This window comes from Pseudoliparis swirei, chromosome 16 (assembly GCF_029220125.1).
Source record: "Pseudoliparis swirei isolate HS2019 ecotype Mariana Trench chromosome 16, NWPU_hadal_v1, whole genome shotgun sequence".
Classification (NCBI taxonomy): Eukaryota; Metazoa; Chordata; class Actinopteri; order Perciformes; family Liparidae; genus Pseudoliparis; species Pseudoliparis swirei.
Window position 1 is genome coordinate 4,565,910 of NC_079403.1, and position 22,409 is coordinate 4,588,318.

The 22,409-nt window shown below is 44.8% G+C and overlaps 1 protein-coding gene across 1 annotated transcript in view; it reads right to left on the minus strand.

Annotated features, from left to right (window-relative positions):
* The window catches only part of LOC130206621 (dipeptidyl aminopeptidase-like protein 6), an 89,142-nt gene that overhangs the window by 44,764 nt on the left and 21,969 nt on the right, over positions 1–22,409 (minus strand). Inside the window, exons 2-3 of the mRNA XM_056434672.1 lie at positions 11,579–11,693; positions 1,818–1,916 (exon numbers count right to left, since the gene is read on the minus strand). Of these exons, the coding sequence (XP_056290647.1) occupies positions 1,818–1,916; positions 11,579–11,693 (214 nt within the window). The remainder of the gene's footprint in view (positions 1–1,817; positions 1,917–11,578; positions 11,694–22,409) is intronic.

Consider the following 22,409-nt stretch of genomic DNA (forward strand, 5'->3'; position numbering starts at 1 on the left):
CGCACTTCATGATGTTTGTGTGATTCCGACCGCTAATAGAAGTGTGTGTATGCTCCTGATCCCCCGAGAAAACACGCCAGATGTGGCCTCCCAGATGTTTACAACGCCGTCATTATGCATCGGCGTGTGATTGATGCAGATGTGGGGGATGGAGATAATTTAGCCATGCGAGAGAGACGCACAAAAGGAGACGCACAAAAGGAGACGCACATGGAGACACACATAGAAACAAGCTCATGGAGACACACACACGGAGACACAGGTGGAGGAGGTGGAGGGAGGCGGAGGAGGTGGAGGGAGGTGGAGGAGGTGGAGGGAGGCGGAGGGAGGTGGAGGAGGTGAAGGGAGGTGGAGGGAGGCGGAGGGAGGTGGAGGGAGGTGGAGGAGGTGGAGGGAGGTGGAGGAGGTGGAGGGAGGTGGAGGAGGTGAAGGGAGGTGGAGGGAGGCGGAGGGAGGTGGAGGAGGTGAAGGGAGGTGGAGGGAGGCGGAGGAGGTGGAGGGAGGTGGAGGGAGGTGGAGGAGGTGGAGGAGGTGGAGGGAGGCGGAGGGAGGAGGTGGAGGAGGTGGAGGAGGTGGAGGAGGTGGAGGAGATGGAGGAGGTGGAGGTGGAGGAGGTGGAGGAGGAGGTGGAAGAGGTGGAGGAGGTGGAGGGAGGTGGAGGAGGTGAAGGGAGGTGGAGGGAGGTGGAGGGAGGCGGAGGGAGGTGGAGGAGGTGAAGGGAGGTGGAGGAGGTGGAGGGAGGCGGAGGGAGGTGGAGGAGGTGAAGGGAGGCGGAGGGAGGTGGAGGAGGTGAAGGGAGGCGGAGGAGGGAGGCGGAGGGAGGTGGAGGAGGTGAAGGGAGGCGGAGGGAGGCGGAGGGAGGCGGAGGGAGGTGGAGGAGGTGAAAGGAGGTGGAGGAGGTGGAGGGAGGCGGAGGGAGGTGGAGGGAGGTGGAGGAGGTGGAGGGAGGTGGAGGAGGCGGAGGGAGGCGGAGGAATTTAAGGATATGAGATTTGTGAACAGCTGCTTCCCGGAGAGCCATCCTGGTGCCGTGATTGGAGGAGACGGATGAAGACAGTCCCTCATTGGTCCTCAGCTGTCAGACTTCTCGTCTGGAGGTGTTTCTGTTTTCATCGAGTCGCCGGTTTTCCCTCCGATGGAAAGTATTCATTGAACTCGTTGTTGCCGTCGTGTTCGTGCTGTTAAATTATTATTATATATATTTTTTAAGCGCTTGAAAATCGTCCGTGATGAATTGTTAGTTGAGCAGCATCAACACGGCGTCGTTGATCAGACAGGAAGGATGTGGCTGCAGGTAATTGGGTAGTTATGGAATAAATCGTTTGGCATAATGCATGCACAAAGACACACACACACACACACACACACACACATGTACAGAAACACACCGTTTTGCAAAGACAGGAGAACATATTTTTTTATGAAACTAATAAAGTATGTATGTATGTGTTTATATATATATATATATGTATTTATTTATATATATATATATTTTAGATATTTATATTTATTAATTTTGCCGCATTTTTTATTTCATTTCATTTATTTCTTATTTACTTATTATATTCATTTATTGTATTTTACTTATTTTATTTATTTTACTGATTTTATTTATTTATATTGATTCATTTATTTCTTCATGTTAATGTCTAACATTTATGAATATGTTTTATTTTAATACATCTAACCGAATAAAAAAAAGAAAAAGAAATCACTTATTTTGCCTTTTCTCATGGTTGAAATGACAAATAGATGTGGAAGTATCCGTCTCTAATAATAACATTTAAAGCAACTCTGCCTGCAGCGGGACGACTTACTGCTGATCCACTTGGCGTTGGGGTCGTGAACTTTGAAGTCTTTTCTGAAGAGGTCCGCGACCGTCAGCTTGCTCTTGAGAGCCAGGTGGTCGTCTTCACCTGCGAAGGAGAGAACTCGGGGTTAAAAAAAATCTCTTTTTGTTTGCGATAAAGTTAAAGAAAACTACAAAACATCGTCCACCTGTGGGTTTTCATATCATATAAAAAGGTCCTCTTGACACTTTAAAAAGCACCACCTGTGCTTCAGAGACGTTTTTCTGCAGACTTCAACGGTTCAACTTTAAGAGTGAAAAAAAAACGGTAGCCGAGAGAAAGCGGAGCGTTGCCATGGCTCCCACTGGGCCCACGATCAACAGCGGAGCGACTTCCGATCATCGGACCGGACGAGTGTATTTAAAAGCAGATTCCTCCCGCGATTCATTTCATCTTAATTTCATCCATCAGTGCTCCTCGTGTCCTCTCCTGCAGCTCAATGTGACTCCTCTCACCTCCACACGGCACGAGGATACCTTTTTACATTGTTTAAAGCAGAGGACAATACAACCGGAAGTTCTTTGGACTACACAACAGCATTCTAAGCCGGAAATTTTAATTTTGTGTAATATTGAGTAAAAAAAAAAGAAGTAATTCGTCTCCTGCAGAGGTACACATTGACAATTAAATCTATTCTGCAGCTATATATATATACAGGACTGTCTCAGAAAATTAGAATATTGTGATAAAGTTCTTTGTTTTCTGTAATGCAATTAAAAAAACAAAAATGTCATGCATTCTGGATTCATTACAAATCAACTGAAATATTGCAAGCCTTTTATTCTTTTAATATTGCTGATTATGGCTTACAGCTTAAGAAAACTCTAAAATCCTATCTCATAAAATTTTAATATTTCCTCAGACCAAGTAAAAAAAAAGATTTATAACAGCTGAGTGTTTGTCAAGGCTCAGGAAACCCTTGCAGGTGTTTCGAGTTAATTAGACAATTCAAGTGATTTGTTTAATACCCTACTAGTATACTTTTTCATGATATTCTAATATTTAGAGATAGGATATTTGAGTTTTCTTAAGCTGTAAGCCATAATCAGCAATATTAAAAGAATAAAAGGCTTGCAATATTTCAGTTGATTTGTAATGAATCCAGAATGCATGACATTTTTGTTTTTTTAATTGCATTACAGAAAATAAAGAACTTCATCACAATATTCTAATTTTCTGAGACAGTCCTGTATATATATATATATATATATATATATATATATATATACATACACTACCGTTCAAAAGTTTGGGATCACCCAGACAATTTCGTGTCTTCCATGAAAAATCACACTTTTATTTATCAAATGAATATAAAATATAGTCAAGACATTGACAAGGTTAGAAATAATGATTAATATTTGAAGTATTAATTTTGTTCTTCAAACTTCAAGCTCAAAGGAAGGCCAGTTGTATAGCTTATATCACCAGCATAACTGTTTTCAGCTGTGCTAACATAATTGCACGGGTTTTCTAATCAGACATTAGTCTTCTAAGGCGATTAGAAAACACAATGTACCATTAGAACACTGGAGTGATAGTTGATGGAAATGGGCCTCTATACACCTATGGAGATATTTCATTAGAAACCAGACGTTTCCACCTAGAATAGTCATTTACCACATTACCAATGTATAGAGTGTATTTCTGATTAATTTAATGTTATCTTTATTGAAAAAACAGTGCTTTTCTTTGAAAAATAAAGTCATTTCTAAGTGATCCCAAACTTTTGAACGGTAGTGTATATATATTATATATATATAATATACATACATATATATATAAAAAATGTAATCTTTATATATTATATATATATATATAAAATATATATATATATCAATATTTATATATATAAATAAGAAGTATATATCTATATATATAAATATATATATATATAAATATATATAAATATATATATATATATGAAGATATAATTTGTTATGTAAATTGTTCCTGCCACCTCTGGCTGTGTATATGTATATATATATATATATATATATATATATATAGTACTCTACTGTATCGGTGTCGCTTTAAGGATAGCGGTGTTAATACTGGTTATTGTGATCGTGTGGGAATAGAAGTAGTTTTGGTAAATGTGCCATTTATTGCCACCAGGAGTCCGGTGCAGACGTCCATTCGAACATCATTGAAAGAACATTAAAATAAATAGAAAAGTACAAAGTTAAAGTCGAATTACAGAATCAGAATTACATGAATTATTGGAAGAGGTAGAAACTCTTTATGACTTTTTTTTGTCATTATATCACGGTCAGTAACATATTGGGAGAGAAGTTATGCAGCAACATACAACAAGTGGACCAGAAAGAGGTAGAACAGAAAGAGGTAGAACAGAAAGAGGATGAACAGAAAGAGGATGAACAGAGAGAGGATGAACAGAAAGAGGATGAACAGAGAGGATGAACATATATATATATAATGTATTTTTCCACTAGATTTAGATGTCTCGGTTGGGCTCACATACACATGTCTGGTGTTTGGAACAATGGGATCTTATTCAATAAAAGATGGAAAAGTTCTGTTTCTCTGAGTCTGTTTTCCGTTTCCTTCAAACCAGACTCCACCACTGATGTCATCAGCCTGAGTTCATCCTTTTTTTGGGTTACCAATCAAAGTGGTTTTTTTCTTTTGTAAATTGCAAGAACTCATCAATGACTTGCATCATCCTCCATGGACGTGTGCGTCAGCCGGGCGTGAACGGCGAGCAGCATGAACGGCGAGCGGCGTGCATTGTTCCCCGACAGCTGAGTCTCAGTTTCATCTCCGGGGACAAAACAAACACCTCGTGAAGGCTTCTGCTCGCCGCCTGTGAGCGTGATTATCAGAGTCACCAGACAGGGACTCTAAATATAGACTGAGGGAACATAATAGTGCACATGAGTAGCAGCCTCGCGTCAGATGGCGAAGCTCAGAGGATGAATGGTGATTACATTATTATTTTTTCAATCAGTTATGATAGAAAGTTTCGTGAATTTACCAGAGGTGGCATAAACAAATTATACATGTGATAATTTACATTAAACAAATATATCTTTACATATATACATTTATATAAATACATATACATTTATATATATGTGTGGATACATTTATATAAATATATATATATACACATGTGTGTATACATTTATATAAATATATACATTTATATATATATATATACATTTATATAAATATATATGGATGAAAATACATCTATAAATAAACAATTATATTTACATTGATATAAATGCATACATTTATATAAATGTCTATATATACAAATGTATACATATACATTTATATAAATATATATATGTACACATTTATATAAATATATAAATAAAGATATATTTTTAATGTAAATAATCACACAAATAATTTGTCCTGCGACCTCTGGTAAATCCATGACTCTGGCTATCATAAGATATATATATATATATATATATATATATATATATATATATATATGCATACAGTATACAGGACTGTCTCAGAAAATTAGAATATTGTGATGAAGTTCTTTATTTTCTGCAATGCAATTAAAAAAACAAAAATGTCATGCATTCTGGATTCATTACAAATCAACTGAAATATTGCAAGCCTTTTATTCTGATTTATTGCTGATTATGGCTTACAGCTTAAGAAAACTCAAATATCCTATCTCTAAATATTAGAATATCATGAAAAAGTATACTAGTAGGGTATTAAACAAATCACTTGAATTGTCTAATTAACTCGAAACACCTGCAAGGGTTTCCTGAGCCTTGACAAACACTCAGCTGTTATAAATCTTTTTTTTACTTGGTCTGAGGAAATATTAAAATTTTATGAGATAGGATTTTAGAGTTTTCTTAAGCTGTAAGCCATAATCAGCAATATTAAAAGAATAAAAGGCTTGCAATATTTCAGTTGATTTGTAATGAATCCAGAATGCATGACATTTTTGTTTTTTTAATTGCATTACAGAAAATAAAGAACTTCATCACAATATTCTAATTTTCTGAGACAGTCCTGTATAGCACAATCCCTGGAAGGCAAATCCCTTTTCTGTACTTAAGTCTGTATCTCAGCCTCACAGAGTGCTGCGATCATAAACTTTGAATCAGTCTGACAAAAGCCGACGCCGACCTCAGCGGGGTCACGTGAGCCGTTTATATGCTCATGTCACGCCGCCTCTTCTCAACACAGAGTCTGATCGTACAGTCAAACACAGTATGTCAGCAGGAGAAGACGATCCTTTCTAAATCACACCGTGCTTTTTGCAAGTGCCTCATTCTAAAATGCAAAATATATATTCGTCGCCCCAGAAAAGTGACGACCTTTGAACCGGAGGCCAGTCCAGAGTTAAGGAGGCCAGCCGGTATGGGACTAACATTCACAAGGTGAACAGAAACACCTCTCTAAATGAATTCTAATGTGGCTCTGTATGAATGCTATTCTTGCCATGCATGAATGCTAATGTGACTAATAATTATTAGAGGACATTTTAGGGACATTTGTTGCCTCTCTCCTCGTGACATCAGGGACAAAATAATATTTCTTAGGGGCAGTTTTTCCCTTTGCTGTCTCAAATATATCCTACTGGTGGACAGCAGGTCCATGCAACACTCTGCTGGCATTCAGCTGCACCAAAACAATTAATTAACCGTTTTTTTATCCAGCCGGGTGTCGGCGTGTCAGTCGGGCCGACATCCCTCAGTCTGAGAAACACCCGATGAACATCTGACCAGGCCGTATCGATGTGGAGAACGGACCGACCTCTTAGCAATGTGCAGCTATCAGTTACGGCAGACACAGGTTGTCAAGGCAGGGAAAAGGGGAGTGTGTGTGTGTGTGTGTGTGTGTGTGTGTGTGTGTGAGAACAAAGCGGTTGTCAGGAGCTGTTAGAAAGTGTCTGGCCCGTCTGGCAGGGCGGCGTCCATCAAGAAGCCGTCACGTGCTCTCATAACTCCACCTCACGTCACTACAGTTCAGAGTTCTTGATGTGACCCGGTCCCCCCCCCCCCCCTAAAAAAATGTTTCACCTCATGTGTCATGTGTCAAACTACAGCGACATAAGACGAGTCTGAATAACTGCAGAAATGTAATGGCCCATTTCCAGTGCAAAAAAAAGAAAGAAGCTCAATGTCCCCAATGACATGTCTGTAATTAAATCATCAACACACGATTACCTCTTATTCAAAAGGTTTTTTTCTAAATTAATTCAACATTTCTTCATTTTGGTACATTTACATGACATGACTGAAAAAAAAAATAACCCGGAAGATTGTTTTTAGTGTTTGAGACTAAATCATAGACAAACAGCCTCGTTAAGATGTGCAAATTATTCTTATTCCAACAGATAAGTGGCCACCGGCCTTCTTCCCACGCTCACTTTGGTCAAAACCATCCAATTAAGATTTAGAAAAACATGGCTTAGAGGCAATTAAGACACGTCGCTGATTTGTGGGCTTTTTTTATTTATTCAGTTTTTAAAAGATCAATCTATTACCATAAAAAACCAGCTCATTCAAAAGGTTTTTTTTCTATATTTAAAATGAACGTTTCTTCAATTTGGAGCCAATTAAGACTCGTCGCTGCAGGTTTCTGCACACTCAGCGTTTTCTCAACAGGAAACAACCTTAAATGAAGTTTCCTTCATCGTGTGTATACGCCGAAGATTTTGGGGCTTTTTTTTTTAAACTCCGTTTTTAAAAGAACAATCTATTACCATTAAAAAAAAACAGCTCAATCAAAAGATTATTTTCTTAATTAAAATGAAAATGTCTTCATTATGGTATTTACAGGAGCAGATTTTGAAGAAACAAAAATCCGGCAGATTGTTTTTAGTCTAAATTGAGAAACAACTTCCTTGTTAAAATGTGCAATTTATTCTTATTCCAAGTGGCCAACCGGTGTGTGATTAACAGCAGCTACTAAACATCTCCGGTAAGGGTAGAGTTGTGATACGAGTTCCTGGAAATCGAGGTCCAAACCTTCCAATTAAGATTTAGAAAACATAGTTTAGAGGCAATTAAGACCCGTCGCTGTAGGTTTCTGCACACTCAGCATTTTCTCAACAGGAAACGACCTTAAATGAAGTTTCCTCCATCAACGTGTGCATACCATGAAGATTTTGGGGCTTCTTTTAAACGAACAATCTATTACCATAAAAAAAAGCTAATTCAAAAGGTTTTTTTCTTAATTAAAATGAACATTTCTTCATTATGGTATTTACAGGACCTGACTTTGAAAAAATAAAAATCCGGCAGATTGTTTTTAGTCTTAATTGAGACACAACTTCCTTGTTAAGATGTGCAATTTGTTCTTATTCAGCAGCTACTAAACATCTCCGGTAAGGGTAGAGTTGTCTTTCGAGTTCCTGGAAATCGAGGTCCAAACCTTCCAATTAAGATTTAGAAAACATGGTTTAGAGGCAATTAAGACTCGTCGCTGCAGGTTTCTGCACACTCAGCGTTTTCTCAACAGGAAACAGCGTTAAATGAAGCTCCCTCCATCAACGTGTGCGTACCACGAAGATGTTGGGGCATTAAAAGAACAATCTATTACCATAAAAATTACCATTTTTTTTTCTAAATTAAGATGAAAATTTCTTCATTATGGTACATTTACATGACCTGCCTTCTGTTTTTAGTCTTTGAGACACAACTGCCCTGTTAAGTGGTTTCTGCACACTCAGCGTTTCTCAACATTAAATGACACTCCCTCACTCAACGTGTGCATACGACGAAGATTTGGCCTTTTACATTTTTTTTACTTTGTTTTTAAAAGAACACTGTATTATGTATTCAGTTATTAATTAATGTGCTTCGTGCATCAGGTGGAAAAAGGGGGATGATATTCCAAATCCACTTCATTCAGCCATGACCAGCTGATCCCAGAGCCAACGGGCATCGCTCCTCAAAACATCCCCCGCTCCTCTCGGGGAGGATTGGAAACCAGATTGTGGAACACCCGGCGGGAGGGATCGGCTCCCGTTCAGCCACCGGAGCGTCGGCGGTGTCGGGCGATAAAGCTTCGCTCGCAGTCAGCGATTCACTTCATCGCCACAGCGTTCGGATGGGTTTGAGGTCACGGCTCTGTGTGTGTGTGTGTGTGTTTACGATGGAACTGACTTCAATAGATAAACTGTTGCACACTGACAGCATCACAGACCAAACCTGTAGAATGAAGTGTAACGCTGGGAATATTCGCAACGCTTTACTCGTATGAGTTTACTCTCTTCATTCGTGCCTTAGAGGGGGCGGGGCTTATCTCTGTGGCTTTACTCCGTGGAAACAGTTATCATGTCCTTCATCCACCATGAAGAACTAACCTCTAGTTCTGCTTCATACTTGTTGAGGACGTCCCACAAACGTCTGAACATGTACCGCCCTTGTGTTTGTGTTCATAACATTAATATCATATATATATATTTATACATGACATCACCCGTAGGCTCACAGCTCGGTGACTTTCACCTCTACGTCTGAATGTCTCTTCAGCTCCACTAGAGCAGCAGTTAGATTCACCAACGGAGGAGCAGCTCAACGGCGATTGGCTTTCGCAATCGGCGTTGGGCGAATTTTTCTGCAACGTTAATTTTTTTTTTACTTGAGGAGAATTTTTCGTGGCGTGCAATTCACGTCAATCGCAACCACTCGCCTCCTCACGATAGCTGAGCATCTGGGATCTACTCGCGGGAATAATTTGCAACGCAGCTGAACAATTCACCTTTCAACAACCACTTTCTACATTACTACACATGGCTACAAAAAAAAAGAAAACAAAATTACCTTTTTTATTCAGAAATTCGCTAAAAAAGAAAAGAAAAAAAGATCGCAACAGTCCACAAAAGAAAAAAAACCTGCATCTTAGCATGTAAAACATTACAGTTAAAGTTTCCTGCGATCTATAAAGATAATAAGGCGTTGCCACGGCAGCGCTATACCAGGTTGACTGCATGAATCCGCCTCGTGGCTCGGGGACTTTTACTGGACTTCTACTGGACAGTCATTGCGTCTCCCGGGAGAATTTCAGCCACGTTCACGCACGCGTTTGTCGGTGAAACCGAGCGGCTAACATCGGAAACAACAAGCGTGCCGAGCGAGTGAAAGCCGAATCCTCTCCGTTCAGTGTGAGAGGACAAAGAGAGAGAGAAAGCCTCACGTCCAAATGAAACCAAACTCCTGAAGGGCTTAAAAAAAAGACTCAAAACTGCAGAGTCGGCTGTTTTCAAGAAGCCTTCGCTGGTTATTCTGCGTCCACGATTAAATACCCAGCGCAGCATGTTTCAGGGTAAGCTTCTGCCGTTCTGACTCCGCCGCCTCGGGGGATTCAATTAACCGCTCCTTCCCGAATACAATAACCTAAATAAATAGGTTAAAAGAAGTCAAATAAATTCCTCCGCTCAAACAAAACCGTCTCCTGGAGGAACGGCACACGGAGGATCCCGGAGCTCATCTCGGGAAACCCAATTTATCCGCGCTGACGTCTTCAAAACTGCATCTTATGAGGCCGCCGCACGCTCTAATAGCCCCAAAGACGCAGAATACACAAAACAATACCGCGTGCAAGCAGCTTATATCAAACATGAGGGGGGGGGGGAGTCTAATGTGGGGGGAGGGGCTTGTGTTCGGAGACCTGGAGCAGAACGGCGGTTTGTACTCGGGCTCGGAGGGGACGGATTAGGTCGCGAGGCGACAAGCTGGAGACGCCACCTGGAGACGCCACCTGGAGACGCCACCTGGAGACGCCACCTGGAGGCGCCACCTGGAGACGCCACCTGGAGACGCCACCTGGAGACGCCACCTGGAGGCGCCACCTGCCGTGTGTGTGTGTGTGTGTGTGTGTGTGTGTGTGTGTGTGTAACTGGGTCTAACAAAGCCAGTGTTTTCCGTCTCAGACATGCTGCGGTTCATGTTGCCAGGGCGGCGAAGCATCATGCAGACGGGTGACGGAGCCTTCATCCTCAGCAGACGGGTGACGGAGCCCCCCCCCCCCCCCAATGCTAAACAGCTCCGGTTCAACCAAACGCCGCGGGGGGGGGGGACAGGAACAAGTGTCACAAGCCAGGAGGTGACGTGGCATTTAACGGGCCGGGCCTCGTTGCTTTGACACTGACACACGCCGCTGTGCGCCGGGGGAGATTATTTAATTTGGGGGGGGGGGGGGGCTCCGTCACCCGTCTGCATGATGCTTCGCCGCCCCGGCAACATGAACCGCAGCATGTCTGAGACAGAAAACACTGGCTTTGTTAGACCCAGTTACACACACACACACACACACACACACACACACACACACACACACACACACACGCAGTTGCGTTGCCTGACTGGGCTCTGGTAACCACATCCAGGAGGTCCAGGAGACTAAACACAGACAGATGGCTCATTGCCGACGGGAAACAACAACAACAACAACAACAACAACAACAATAACCCCGAAGGTCACTCTGAGAAAAAAAAGAAAGAAAGAAACTAAAAAGGCCTTAAGATAAGCAAATGGCAGCCATCCAGGGAGGGAAAGTAAGCGTGTGCCGGGAGAAGAAGATGAAAGGAGGCCTGAGTGAGGGGGAGGGGGGGGGGGGGGGTTGAGAAGAGAGGTTCACTGACCTTCACTAAATGTGGGGTTAGGGGGGGGGGGGCATGTATGCGCATAATAATAAGGCGTGTGAACGGAGCGATGTGTGCACCCCCCCCCCCCCCCACACACACACACACACCCCGCCCTGCAGCGTGTACCTGGTGTCAACAGGATGACGGAGGTGACGATCATCGAGCAGATGACCAGAATGACAAGGAGGGCGATCGCTATTCCCTTCCAGTTCCTCTGCGGAGGGTTGCTGCCCACCAGCTCCTGCAGAGAGACACACACAGAGAGGGGGGGGGGGCATGGTCAGTAGAGAAAAAGAAGGAGAGACGGCGAAAAAAGAGAGAGAGAGAGAGAGAGATTACCGCGGGAGCGAATCGTCGGCTCGACTTCACAAAACATGAGACGAGGACGGAATGAAAGAGTGACTGAGGAGATCAATGTGTGACTGAGAGAGAGAAAGAGCTACAAGACAGAGAGGAGACCAACGAAGAAGAAGAAGAAGAAGAAAAAAGATGGTGTTGGATGAATGGCAAACTCTTGAAAAGGGGGAGGGTGGGGGGGGGGGTCAGTCAAGGACAACCGTGAGTCAGTCGCAGCACCTCGGTTCTCAAGGAGACGTGCTAGCAGGAGGAGGAGGAGGAGGAGGAAGAGGAAGAGGAGGAGGAGGAGGATTCTTAATGAGCCCCGGCATCGGCGGCCATCAACCCCCAAAACGAATGTGACAGATAGAAATGGAGCCCGGGACGCGTTGTTGAGTTACACTCGACAAAAAGCTCGACGACAGCAGAGAAGAAGAAGAAGAAGCAGAAATACAGAAACGATGGAGAGTTTTTTAAAGCCACCAGAAACAAATGGACCGACTGCATTTCACAGTAGCTCCTGCTCACAACTTAGTTTTAGTATATTATGTGTTTTTTTTCTCCTCGTTATTTCTTGTCACTTTTTTTTTTTTCCCCTGCTACTAGTTACAGTTTAACGGTGCAGTATGGCAGCTGGACACGTCGAGCTTGTCGTGGTCTATCTGCTGTTAATCGCTATTTTCACCTCCGTGTTTGGGGACCCAGCACGCAACCACGGTCCAGTTATTTACACGAGGGACCAGCTGTTGGCATTCCGGGACTCGGCGGTGCTACTACCCGAGGAAAGACCCTATGTTCCCCGTGAGCTGAGGAGGAAGAAACGGGGAAGCCGTGCGGGGGCGGAACGTCGCGCCAGGAAAAGACGCTACAAACCCGTTCTACCCTCCATCATCATGGGAAACGTGAGGTCTCTCCCTAACAAGATGGACGAGCTAGCGGCGCTGACTCGCCATCAGAGGGAATACCGGGAGTGTAGCCTCGTGGTGTTCACGGAGACGTGGCTAACAGAGCTAACTCCGGACACGCACGCTGCACTCGACGGGTTCCACATCATACGGGCGGACAGGACAACGGAGAGCGGTAAGAGGAAGGGAGGAGGACTGGCAGTGTTTGTGAATGATAGATGGTGTAACTCTGGGCACATCACTGTTAAAGAGCAGACCTGCACACCGGACATTGAGCTGCTAGCTGTTAGCATGAGGCCACACTATCTGCCAAGGGAATTCTCGCACGTTATCATGGTGGCTGCGTATGTCCCCCCCTCTGCTGACGCTGAAGCGGCCTGTGACGTCATCCACTCGGCGACCAGCAGGCTGCTGACACAGCACCCCAATGCTCTCCTCCTTCTCTCTGGGGACTTTAATCATGCCCCTCCGTCCTCCACTCTGCCCACATTCACCCAGTATGTCAAATGCCACACCAGAGACAATAAGACACTGGATCTTCTCTATGCCAACACCAAGGAGGCATACTCATCATCACCACTCCCTCCCCTGGGCCGATCTGATCACAACCTGGTGCACCTCCTGCCTGTGTACACCACTCGTGCACAGAAGCAGCCAGCTGTGACCCGCACAGTTAGACGATGGACCGATGGAGCCGAGGAGGCTCTGAAGGACTGTTTCGAAACAACTGTGTGGGAAGTATTCAGTGATGCCCATGGGGAAGACATCGACGGTCTCACCGACTGCATCACGGACTACATCAACTTCTGTGTGGAGAACACCGTACCCACCAGGACTGTACGGTGCTTCTCAAACGGCAAACCCTGGATTTCCCCAGAGATAAAGGCCCTCCTCAAGGAGAAAAAGAGGGCTTTTAGATCTGGCAACAAAGAGGAGCTGAAGACTGTGCAGAGGGAGCTGAGGATGAAGATCAGGGAGGGGAAGGATGTCTACAGGACGAAGATAGAGGACCAGCTGCAGCAGAGGAACACCGTCGGTGTCTGGAAGGGCCTCAAAGCCATTTCTGGGTTCAAGGGGCCCAACCAACAGCCTGAGGGGGACCAAAAGTGGGTGAACGACTTGAACTTATTTTTTAATAGATTTGACCGGCCACCCACCACTCCCCCCAACCAGACCTCCCGGCTGCTGCAACCCCCATCATCTGCACCCCCTGTGGACCACTGCCCCCCCTCTCCGTCTCCCTCACCTTCTTCCAGCACACTCGGCTCCCCTTCACACCTCTCATACACAGCATTCCACAACCAGCAACCCACTCCAACACCTCACAGCAACCCACCCCCCAGAGTGTCCCTTACCCAGGTGAGAAGGGAACTGAGGAGGATCAAAGTGAGGAAGGCCACGGGTCCAGACGGCATCAGCTCAAGGCTTCTCAAATCCTGCGCAGACCAGCTGTGCGGGATAGCGGAGCACATCTTCAACTTGAGCTTGAGGCTGGGGAAAGTACCACAGCTATGGAAGACGTCCTGCGTGGTACCGGTACCAAAGACCCCGCGGCCCAAGGACCTCAATAGCTACCGGCCGGTGGCATTGACAGCCCACCTCATGAAGACCCTGGAGAGGCTGGTCCTTGCCCATCTCCGCCCTCTGGTGAGTTCATCCCTGGACCCACTCCAGTTCGCCTACCAATCTGGCATCGGGGTGGATGACGCCGTCATCTTCCTGCTACAAAGATGCCTCTCTCACCTGGAAAGGCTGGAAGCACTGTGAGAGTCATGTTCTACGACTTCTCCAGTGCCTTCAACACCATACAGCCTTTGCTTCTGAGGGACAAGCTGGAGCAGAGCGGAGTGGACCACCACCTGACCGCATGGATCCTGGACTACCTCACCAACCGTCCTCAGTATGTGCGGATACAGGGGTGCGAGTCAGATCGGGTGTCCTGCAGCACAGGAGCCCCACAAGGAACCGTTCTGGCTCCATTCCTCTTCTCCATCTACACATCGGACTTCAACCACAACTCTGCTAACTGCCACCTGCAAAGTTCTCCGATGACTCTGCATACGTCGGCCTCATTTCCGCCGATGATGACAGTGAATACAGAGAGCTAAACCAGGACTTTAGGATGGTGCCAGCGGAACCGACTCCAGTTAAGCTCCAGTAAAACCAAGGAGCTGGTGGTGGACTTCCGCGGGTAAACGCCCTCCTCCGGTACCGGTGAGCATCCAGGACTAGACATTGAGATCGTCAAATCTTATAAGTACCTGGGTGTTCACTTGAACAACAAACTGGACTGGTCCGACCACATACATGCACTTTATAAAAGGGACAGAGCAGACTCTTTCTGCTGAGGAGACTGAGGTCTTTCGGGTGCAGGGTGCACTCCTGAAGACCTTCTTCGACTCTGTGGTGGCATCAGCCATCTTCTACGGAGTGGTCTTCTGGTGCAGCAGCATCACTGCAGCTGACAGGAGGAGAATGGACAAGCTGATAAAGAAGGCCAGCAGCGTGCTGGGGCGTCCTCTGGATACCGTGGAAGTGGTGGGGACAGGAGGATGATGACGGCTGTCGTCCATGATGAGCCACGCCTCCCACCCCATGCAGGACACTCTGGTAGCGCTGCACAGCTCCTTCGGTCACCGGCTGATTCATCCCCGGTGTCTGAGGGAGAGGTACCGCAAGTCCTTTCTTCCCGCTGCGGTTAGGCTACACAACCGGCTGAGCTCCCGGTAGGCCACTTCACAACCAAACTGAACTTGGTCACTCAGCAGTTTATCACTTTATCACTCTACCACTACCTGGTGCAACAACATGTGCAATATGCTGAAGTACTTTTTGTTTATATACTTTGTTTATATATATATATATACTTTTTATTCAGTCTGTACATATATTCTACTGTTTTTAATGCTTATTATATTCTACTGATGTTTTCTTTTTTAATGCTTATTATATTACTTGTTTCTATTTTATTATTCGTTTTATCAGTGAGCTATACTACTGTGATCCTGTAATTTCCCCACTGAGGGACTAATAAAGGAATATCTTATCTTATCTTATCTTATCTTGTCACAGGTGAACACTGAAGGCATAAAGAATGTTTTTTTAAAGTTACACAAAGTGTTAGTAAAATATATTTTACGGTAACAAACGTCCAGTCAGCAGATACGGACGACTCTGGAGGGGGGGGGGGGGGGGCGACTCCAGGGCACCAAACTATTAGTGGAGGATTAATACGTTCCTAATTAGTTCAACGGAGGATGAAGAGCGCGAGGCCGAGCGTGTACTCTGGTGTGTGTGTGTGTGCGTGTGCGTGTGCGTGCGTGTGTGTTTGCTCGCTCTCATTAGCCTCCAATACCTCGTGTGTAATGACGGCGTGATTACACGCGACCACGGGGCGGGAGGAGGAGGAGGAGGAGGAGGAGGAGGAGAGCCGAGCTACAACACGAGCCTCGGGAATAAATAATGAATAACAGGTTTGCAAAGGATGCTGGGAGATCCACTGAGCGGGACGGGAGGCTGGAGGCGCGAGCGAGACGGGACGGCGAGAGAGAGAGAGAGAGACAGTACAAGACGCTGTCGATATATATACAGAGCTACCAACTCTCACGGTTTCGCCGTGTGACACACGCTTTTGCATGTTTTCACACGCTCTCACGCCACACAACCAATTTCTCACGGCAAAATAAATTCTGATTTTGGGCCGAGGCGTTGGTTTCTTTTCAAACTCATGACGATAGATGGCGCTAAGGAGCGCATCTATAAACCTATTCGCTGCATAGACATCCTATTTACCCCAAAGAGTCCCGGAGTTAGCAACAGAAGAAGATTTTCAAACAGACACAACGAGCAGAGACTACGGTGTGTTAACACAGGGCTCTCAAGTGTCACGCATTGAGCGTGAGACTCACGCATTTCGGTCTTAAGTCATGCACTCCCGCCACACATCGTATTTCTCACGCTGAAAAAACTCTCGGCTATTTAATGTTTTAATGTACCGCAGCGGGCAAACATGAGCTGCCCTCACTGTGGAGGAATCAAGCGCTCCCCTGGAGTTCTGCTGTGAGGTGCCACTTATCCGCCAATCAAAAAAAAGAAATGGGCTCTACAACAGCCAATCAGAAAAAAACGTATCTGTTGTATCTGGGTAAGATTTAATCCAGCAACCAATGAAAATAAAGCATCCTGGATATGTCACTCTTGCCTGTCTTCAAAACGTAAGAGCCCTGTTAATGACATGTGGTTCAATTAAGTTCTCACTCTCTTAAACTTTACATCTTGAAATAATGTGTTGTGTTTGTGCGTGTGATTTTGTGTGGTGATGTAAACTCAGCTGTCATAACAAGCAGCAGGAGAGCACCTTGTTAATCTCTTGGTATCCTGCATGCTCAACACATCATAGCATTGTTTCTTAAGGCTGCCCACATAGCATTTATCACTTTATTTGCAGGCCTAGGAAAAGGACCCTCTCAAAAAATTTCCAAAAAGCTCTTTGAACAAGTAAGATGTATTATAAAGAATTTAACATAAGACAGGACATTTGTGCAATAGAATTAGGCATGTTTTTGTAAATGAGAGTAAGGTTATTAAAAAACATTTAAAATTCTTTAAGGTAGCAAAGATGCCTCGTAAAAGACCTTTGCCAGGCCAGAATGCAGGGTACAACATGGGGACAACATGGGGACATGGGTACAACATGGGGACAACATGGGGACAACATGGATACAACATGGGTACAACATGGGTACAACATGGGTACAACATGGATACAACATGGGGACAACATGGATACAACATGGGTACAACATGGGGACAACATGGGGACAACATGGGGACAACATGGGTACAACATGGGTACAACATGGGGACAACATGGGTACAACATGGGGACAACATGGGGACAACATGGGGACAACATGGGTACAACATGGGGACAACATGGGTACAACATGGGTACAACATGGGGACAACATGGGTACAACATGGGGACAACATGGGTACAACATGGGTACAACATGGGTACAACATGGATACAACATGGGTACAACATGGGTAAAACATGGGTACAACATGGGGACAACATGGATACAACATGGGTACAACATGGGTAAAACATGGGTACAACATGGGGACAACATGGATACAACATGGGTACAACATGGGTACAACATGGGTACAACATGGGGACAACATGGATACAACATGGGTACAACATGGGGACAACATGGGTACAACATGGGTACAACATGGGGACAACATGGGTACAACATGGGTACAACATGGGGACAACATTCAATTAAATTCAATTCAGTTTATTTGTATAGCCCAATTTCACAAATTACAAATATGTCTCGGAGTGCTTTACAATCTGTACACATAGACATCCCTGCCCCAAAACCTCACATCGGACCAGGAAAAACTCCCAAATAACCCTTCAGGGGGAAAAAAAGGGAAGAAACCTGCAGGAGAGCAACAGAGGAGGATCCCTCTCCTAGGATGGACAGATGCAATAGATGTAATGTGTACAGAAGGACAGATTTAGAGTTAAAATACATTCAATGAATATGACAGAGTGTATGAATAGTTCATAGTAGGCATATTCCACGATGGAGACCTCCACGATCCATCAGGCAGATGGCGGTGGGGAGGAGGAGTGGGCGGAGTCTCAACAGGACAGTGGCGTAGTCATGAGCAGGAATTCCACGACCCAGACGATCCATCAGGCAGATAGGATCTATGCCGTCTCATAGGGTCCGATGACCCCATGAGACGTAAAGTCAAAAGGACTTCCGGGAGAAAGCAGAGTTAGTAACGTGTGATTGAGAGATGAAAATTCATCCTTAAGGAGAGAAAAAGAGGAGATAGGTACTCAGTGCATCCTAAAACGTCCCCGGCAGCTATAAGCCTATAGCAGCATATCAAGGGGCTGGACCAGGGCAAACCTGATTCAGCCCTAACTATAAGCTCTGTCAAAGAGGAAGGTCTTAAGTCTACTCTTAAACGAGGTGACTGTGTCTGCCTCCCGGACTGAAATTGGAAGCTGGTTCCATAAAAGAGGAGCTTGATAACTAAAGGCTCTGGCTCCCATTCTACTTTTTAAGACTCTAGGAACTACAAGTAGTCCGCATTTAGTGAGCGTAGCTCTCTAGTGGGGCAATATGGTACGACAAGCTCCTTAAGATATGATGGAGCATCACCAATCAAGGCTTTGTAGGTTAAGAGAAGAATTTTAAAAGTGATTCTTGATTTTACTGGGAGCCAGTGCAGAGCAGCTAGTGCAGGAGTGATGTGATCTCTTTTCTTAGTTTTAGTGAGAACACGAGCTGCAGCATTCTGGATCAACTGGAGGGACCTAAGAGATTTATTAGAGCAGCCTGCTAATAAGGAGTTGCAGTAATCCAGTCTCGAAGTAACGAACGCGTGAACCAATTTTTCTGCATCTTTTTGAGACAAGATGTGCCTGATTTTTGAAATATTACGTAGATGAAAGAATGCAGTCCTTGAGATTTGCTTTACGTGGGAGTTAAAGGACAAGTGTACATGGGTACAACATGGGGACAACATGGGTACAACATGGGTACAACGCCACATTAATTCAGATTTCCTGATATTTGAGCCACAATGTGTGTGGCAGCGTGCGCAGCAACATTTTGGTCACCCCCGACAAAATCTCACTCCAAGGTTTTTTGAAAAGTTGGCAGCTCTGATATATATTTTTTAAAAGTATCCTGGTGGTTTCTTGTCATGTTAAGACCTGCGGAGCACGAGGAGGAGCCATCGATGTCGATATCGAATTCTCCCCCGCCGGGTCCCTAAGTCCCGAGTCTCGGGAAGTTAGTCGAACACTTTATAAAGAGTTTTTTTAGGCATCCAGAGACATGTTGTATTTTTTTCTAGGGGGGGGGGGGGTGTTGGGGGTTGGACTACAACACTGTAGATGGATCCAAGACCCGCGGACCACGAGGAGCCGTCAATGTGGATTCCTCCCCCGCCGGGTCACTAAGTCCCGAGTCTCGGGAAGTTCGTCGAACACTCATTTAAGAGTTTTTTTTGGGGCACCTAGAGACATGTTGTCTTTTTTAGGGGGGGGGGGGGGGGTTGGATTATAACACTGTCGATGGATCCAGGTCCAAACTAAAATAATAAAAAAGTATCCTGGTGCTTTTAAGACCTGCGGAGCACGAGCAGGAGCCATCAATCCTCCCCCGCCGAGTCCCGAGTCACGGGTAGTTAGTCGAACACGCACTTCTTTTTGGGCACCGAGAGGCATGTTGTCTTTTGGGGGGGGGGGGGGGGGGGTTGGACCATAAAACAAGTTTCGGAAGCAGCAGATGATTATATGTTAGAGTCCTGATCTCCGTTATAATAATATTAATAACGTTAAAGTCCCATTTCAACTTCTTAGATCTGCACAATCCCCTAAGAAGCTTTCCATCACATGTTTTAATATGATTTGTGAGAGTTTTAAACCTACATTTTTTTTAGTGAATAATATCCAGTGTTGCATCATTCAATTATTTTAGAAAAAGAAAAAAAAAGGAAAGACAGTTTTCTGTTTGACATGTTTTAACATTTGTTTGGTAAAAGGAGACTTCGCGATCTCATTGTTTTGTTCTTCAAATGTTCCGGATGCTCAGTGTCCTGTTCCTTTACGCTAATTAGGATCAACTTTCACTTCACGAGTTATCCGGTGCTTTATGAACACGTCACGGATCCCACGTGGACTTTCCTCACAGGGATCTTTTCTTCCGGGAACAAACGAAGGAATCAAAAACCTCTGAGCTCCAAACATCTCTCCGCTACCCACCTGTCGATGACAGAATCAACGTTAAGACTCCGATCTATGAACCTCTGACGTTATATCTGGCTCACGCTTACAGTTTATCACGCACGATTAAAGCCGAATAAAATCATTCCCGACCCACAATGCACCTGCGTCGATCTTCCTCCATCAACAAACAGATTGTCAGACGGAAAATATATAATTGTACTAAATGTAGCAATGTGATGGGAAGAAAAGAAAAGAATAAAATGGGGGGGGGGGGGGGGGGTCCATTTTGAAAAGGAACAAGCCGCGTGAGTAACTGCTCCATTTGTGCTCTAGTTGGGCCCTATTTGGGCTCCACTTGTGCTCCATTTGTGCTCCACTTGTGCTCCACTTGTGCTCCATTTGTGCTCCATTTGTGCTCCACTTGTGCTCCATTTGTGCTCCCTTTTCGAGACGCTAACAACTGGAAATGAAGGCTCGGAGCATCTTTCATGGCTCCATCTCAAAGGCGTGCGCTCCCACCGAGGCGATGACGCCTCCGGGCTGCGGCGTTGGCGACGGTGTGGAGGTCATTAATTCAGATTCCCAGTGAACGCCACACGAGAGCCAACGCACGCGCGGCATCTTTACGAATAATAATCGTCCTTCTGTGTCTACGTTCGTGCACATTCTCCATCGGTTCGATCACACGGAGCGCGTGTGCCACGTCGTCGTGTCTGCGCGCCGCTGGTGGCGTTCAGAAGCAGCCGTAGGGGACGCGGGGGGAGCCTGAACGCATCACGGGGGCACGAGAATGACAGCAAACGAGTCAGTCGGGTTTTAATTCATGCACTTATTCACGGAGAGGCGAGCAGCCGGCAGGGGGGGGGGGGGCTGACACGTTGACAGCCACGAGACGCAAACACGCTGTTAACAGAAACCAGCCGCCATCCAATCTTTAGCTCTCTCTCTCTCTGTCTCTCTCTCTGTCTGTGTCTCTCTGTCTCTCTCTCTCTGTTTCTCACCATCTATCTGTGTGTCTCTCTGTCTCTTACTCCCTTTCTCTCTCTGTTTGTGTCTCTCTCTCTCTCTGTCTCTCACTCCCTCTCTCTGTCTCTCTCACTCCCTCTCTCTGTCTCTCTCTCTCACTCCCTCTCTCTGTCTGTCTCTATGTCTCTCACTCCCTCTCTCTCTCTCTCTCTCTCACTCCCTCTCTCTCTCTCTCTCTGTCTGTCTCTATGTCTCTCTCTCTCTGTCTCTCACTCCCTCTCTCTCTCTCTCTCTGTCTCTCTCTCTGTCTCTCACTCCCTCTCTCTTTCTCTCTTTCTGTCTGTCTCTATGTCTCTCTCTCTCTCTCTCTCCAACAACAGATGCAAATTATGAAATAATTAGAGCGACGTTGCTCTGGATGACGGGTCTGATGTCGTCCGAGCGTCACGAGTTGACGAGAGAAACTGCCGATGTGAGCAGAAAAAGAAAGTGTGTTTTCAATCAAATAAAAAAAATTGTTTTTAAAATAATTATTTGGTAAAAAAAGTCGTTAATTAGTTTGTTGTGTTCAATGATTACTGAGAACTTGAGTTACAACAATTTAAACTTCAATTAACAAAATACCTGAATAAATAAGTAACACTTAATATATGCACACACACACACACACACACACATTACACTCCCTTTCTGCACCAACATGTGTGAAAGAAAGTAGATAAATGTAGTTTCTCTTTATGAAATACTATATTATAAATGCTCCACCAGCCGATGACTGGCTGGGATTAATAATAATAATAATAATAATAAAATAATTGACTCGTGTCAATCCTCTCTGAGAAAAGATATTCAGCCCCATGTCCACAGAGATGTGATTGTAATCCTCAAATAAAGACGGATTTGGAATCTTCGCTTCTTGAAGAAAAAGAAAAAAAGAAAAATATGAACAGAATAAATTCAAAAACCCAAATCCTCGCTGATT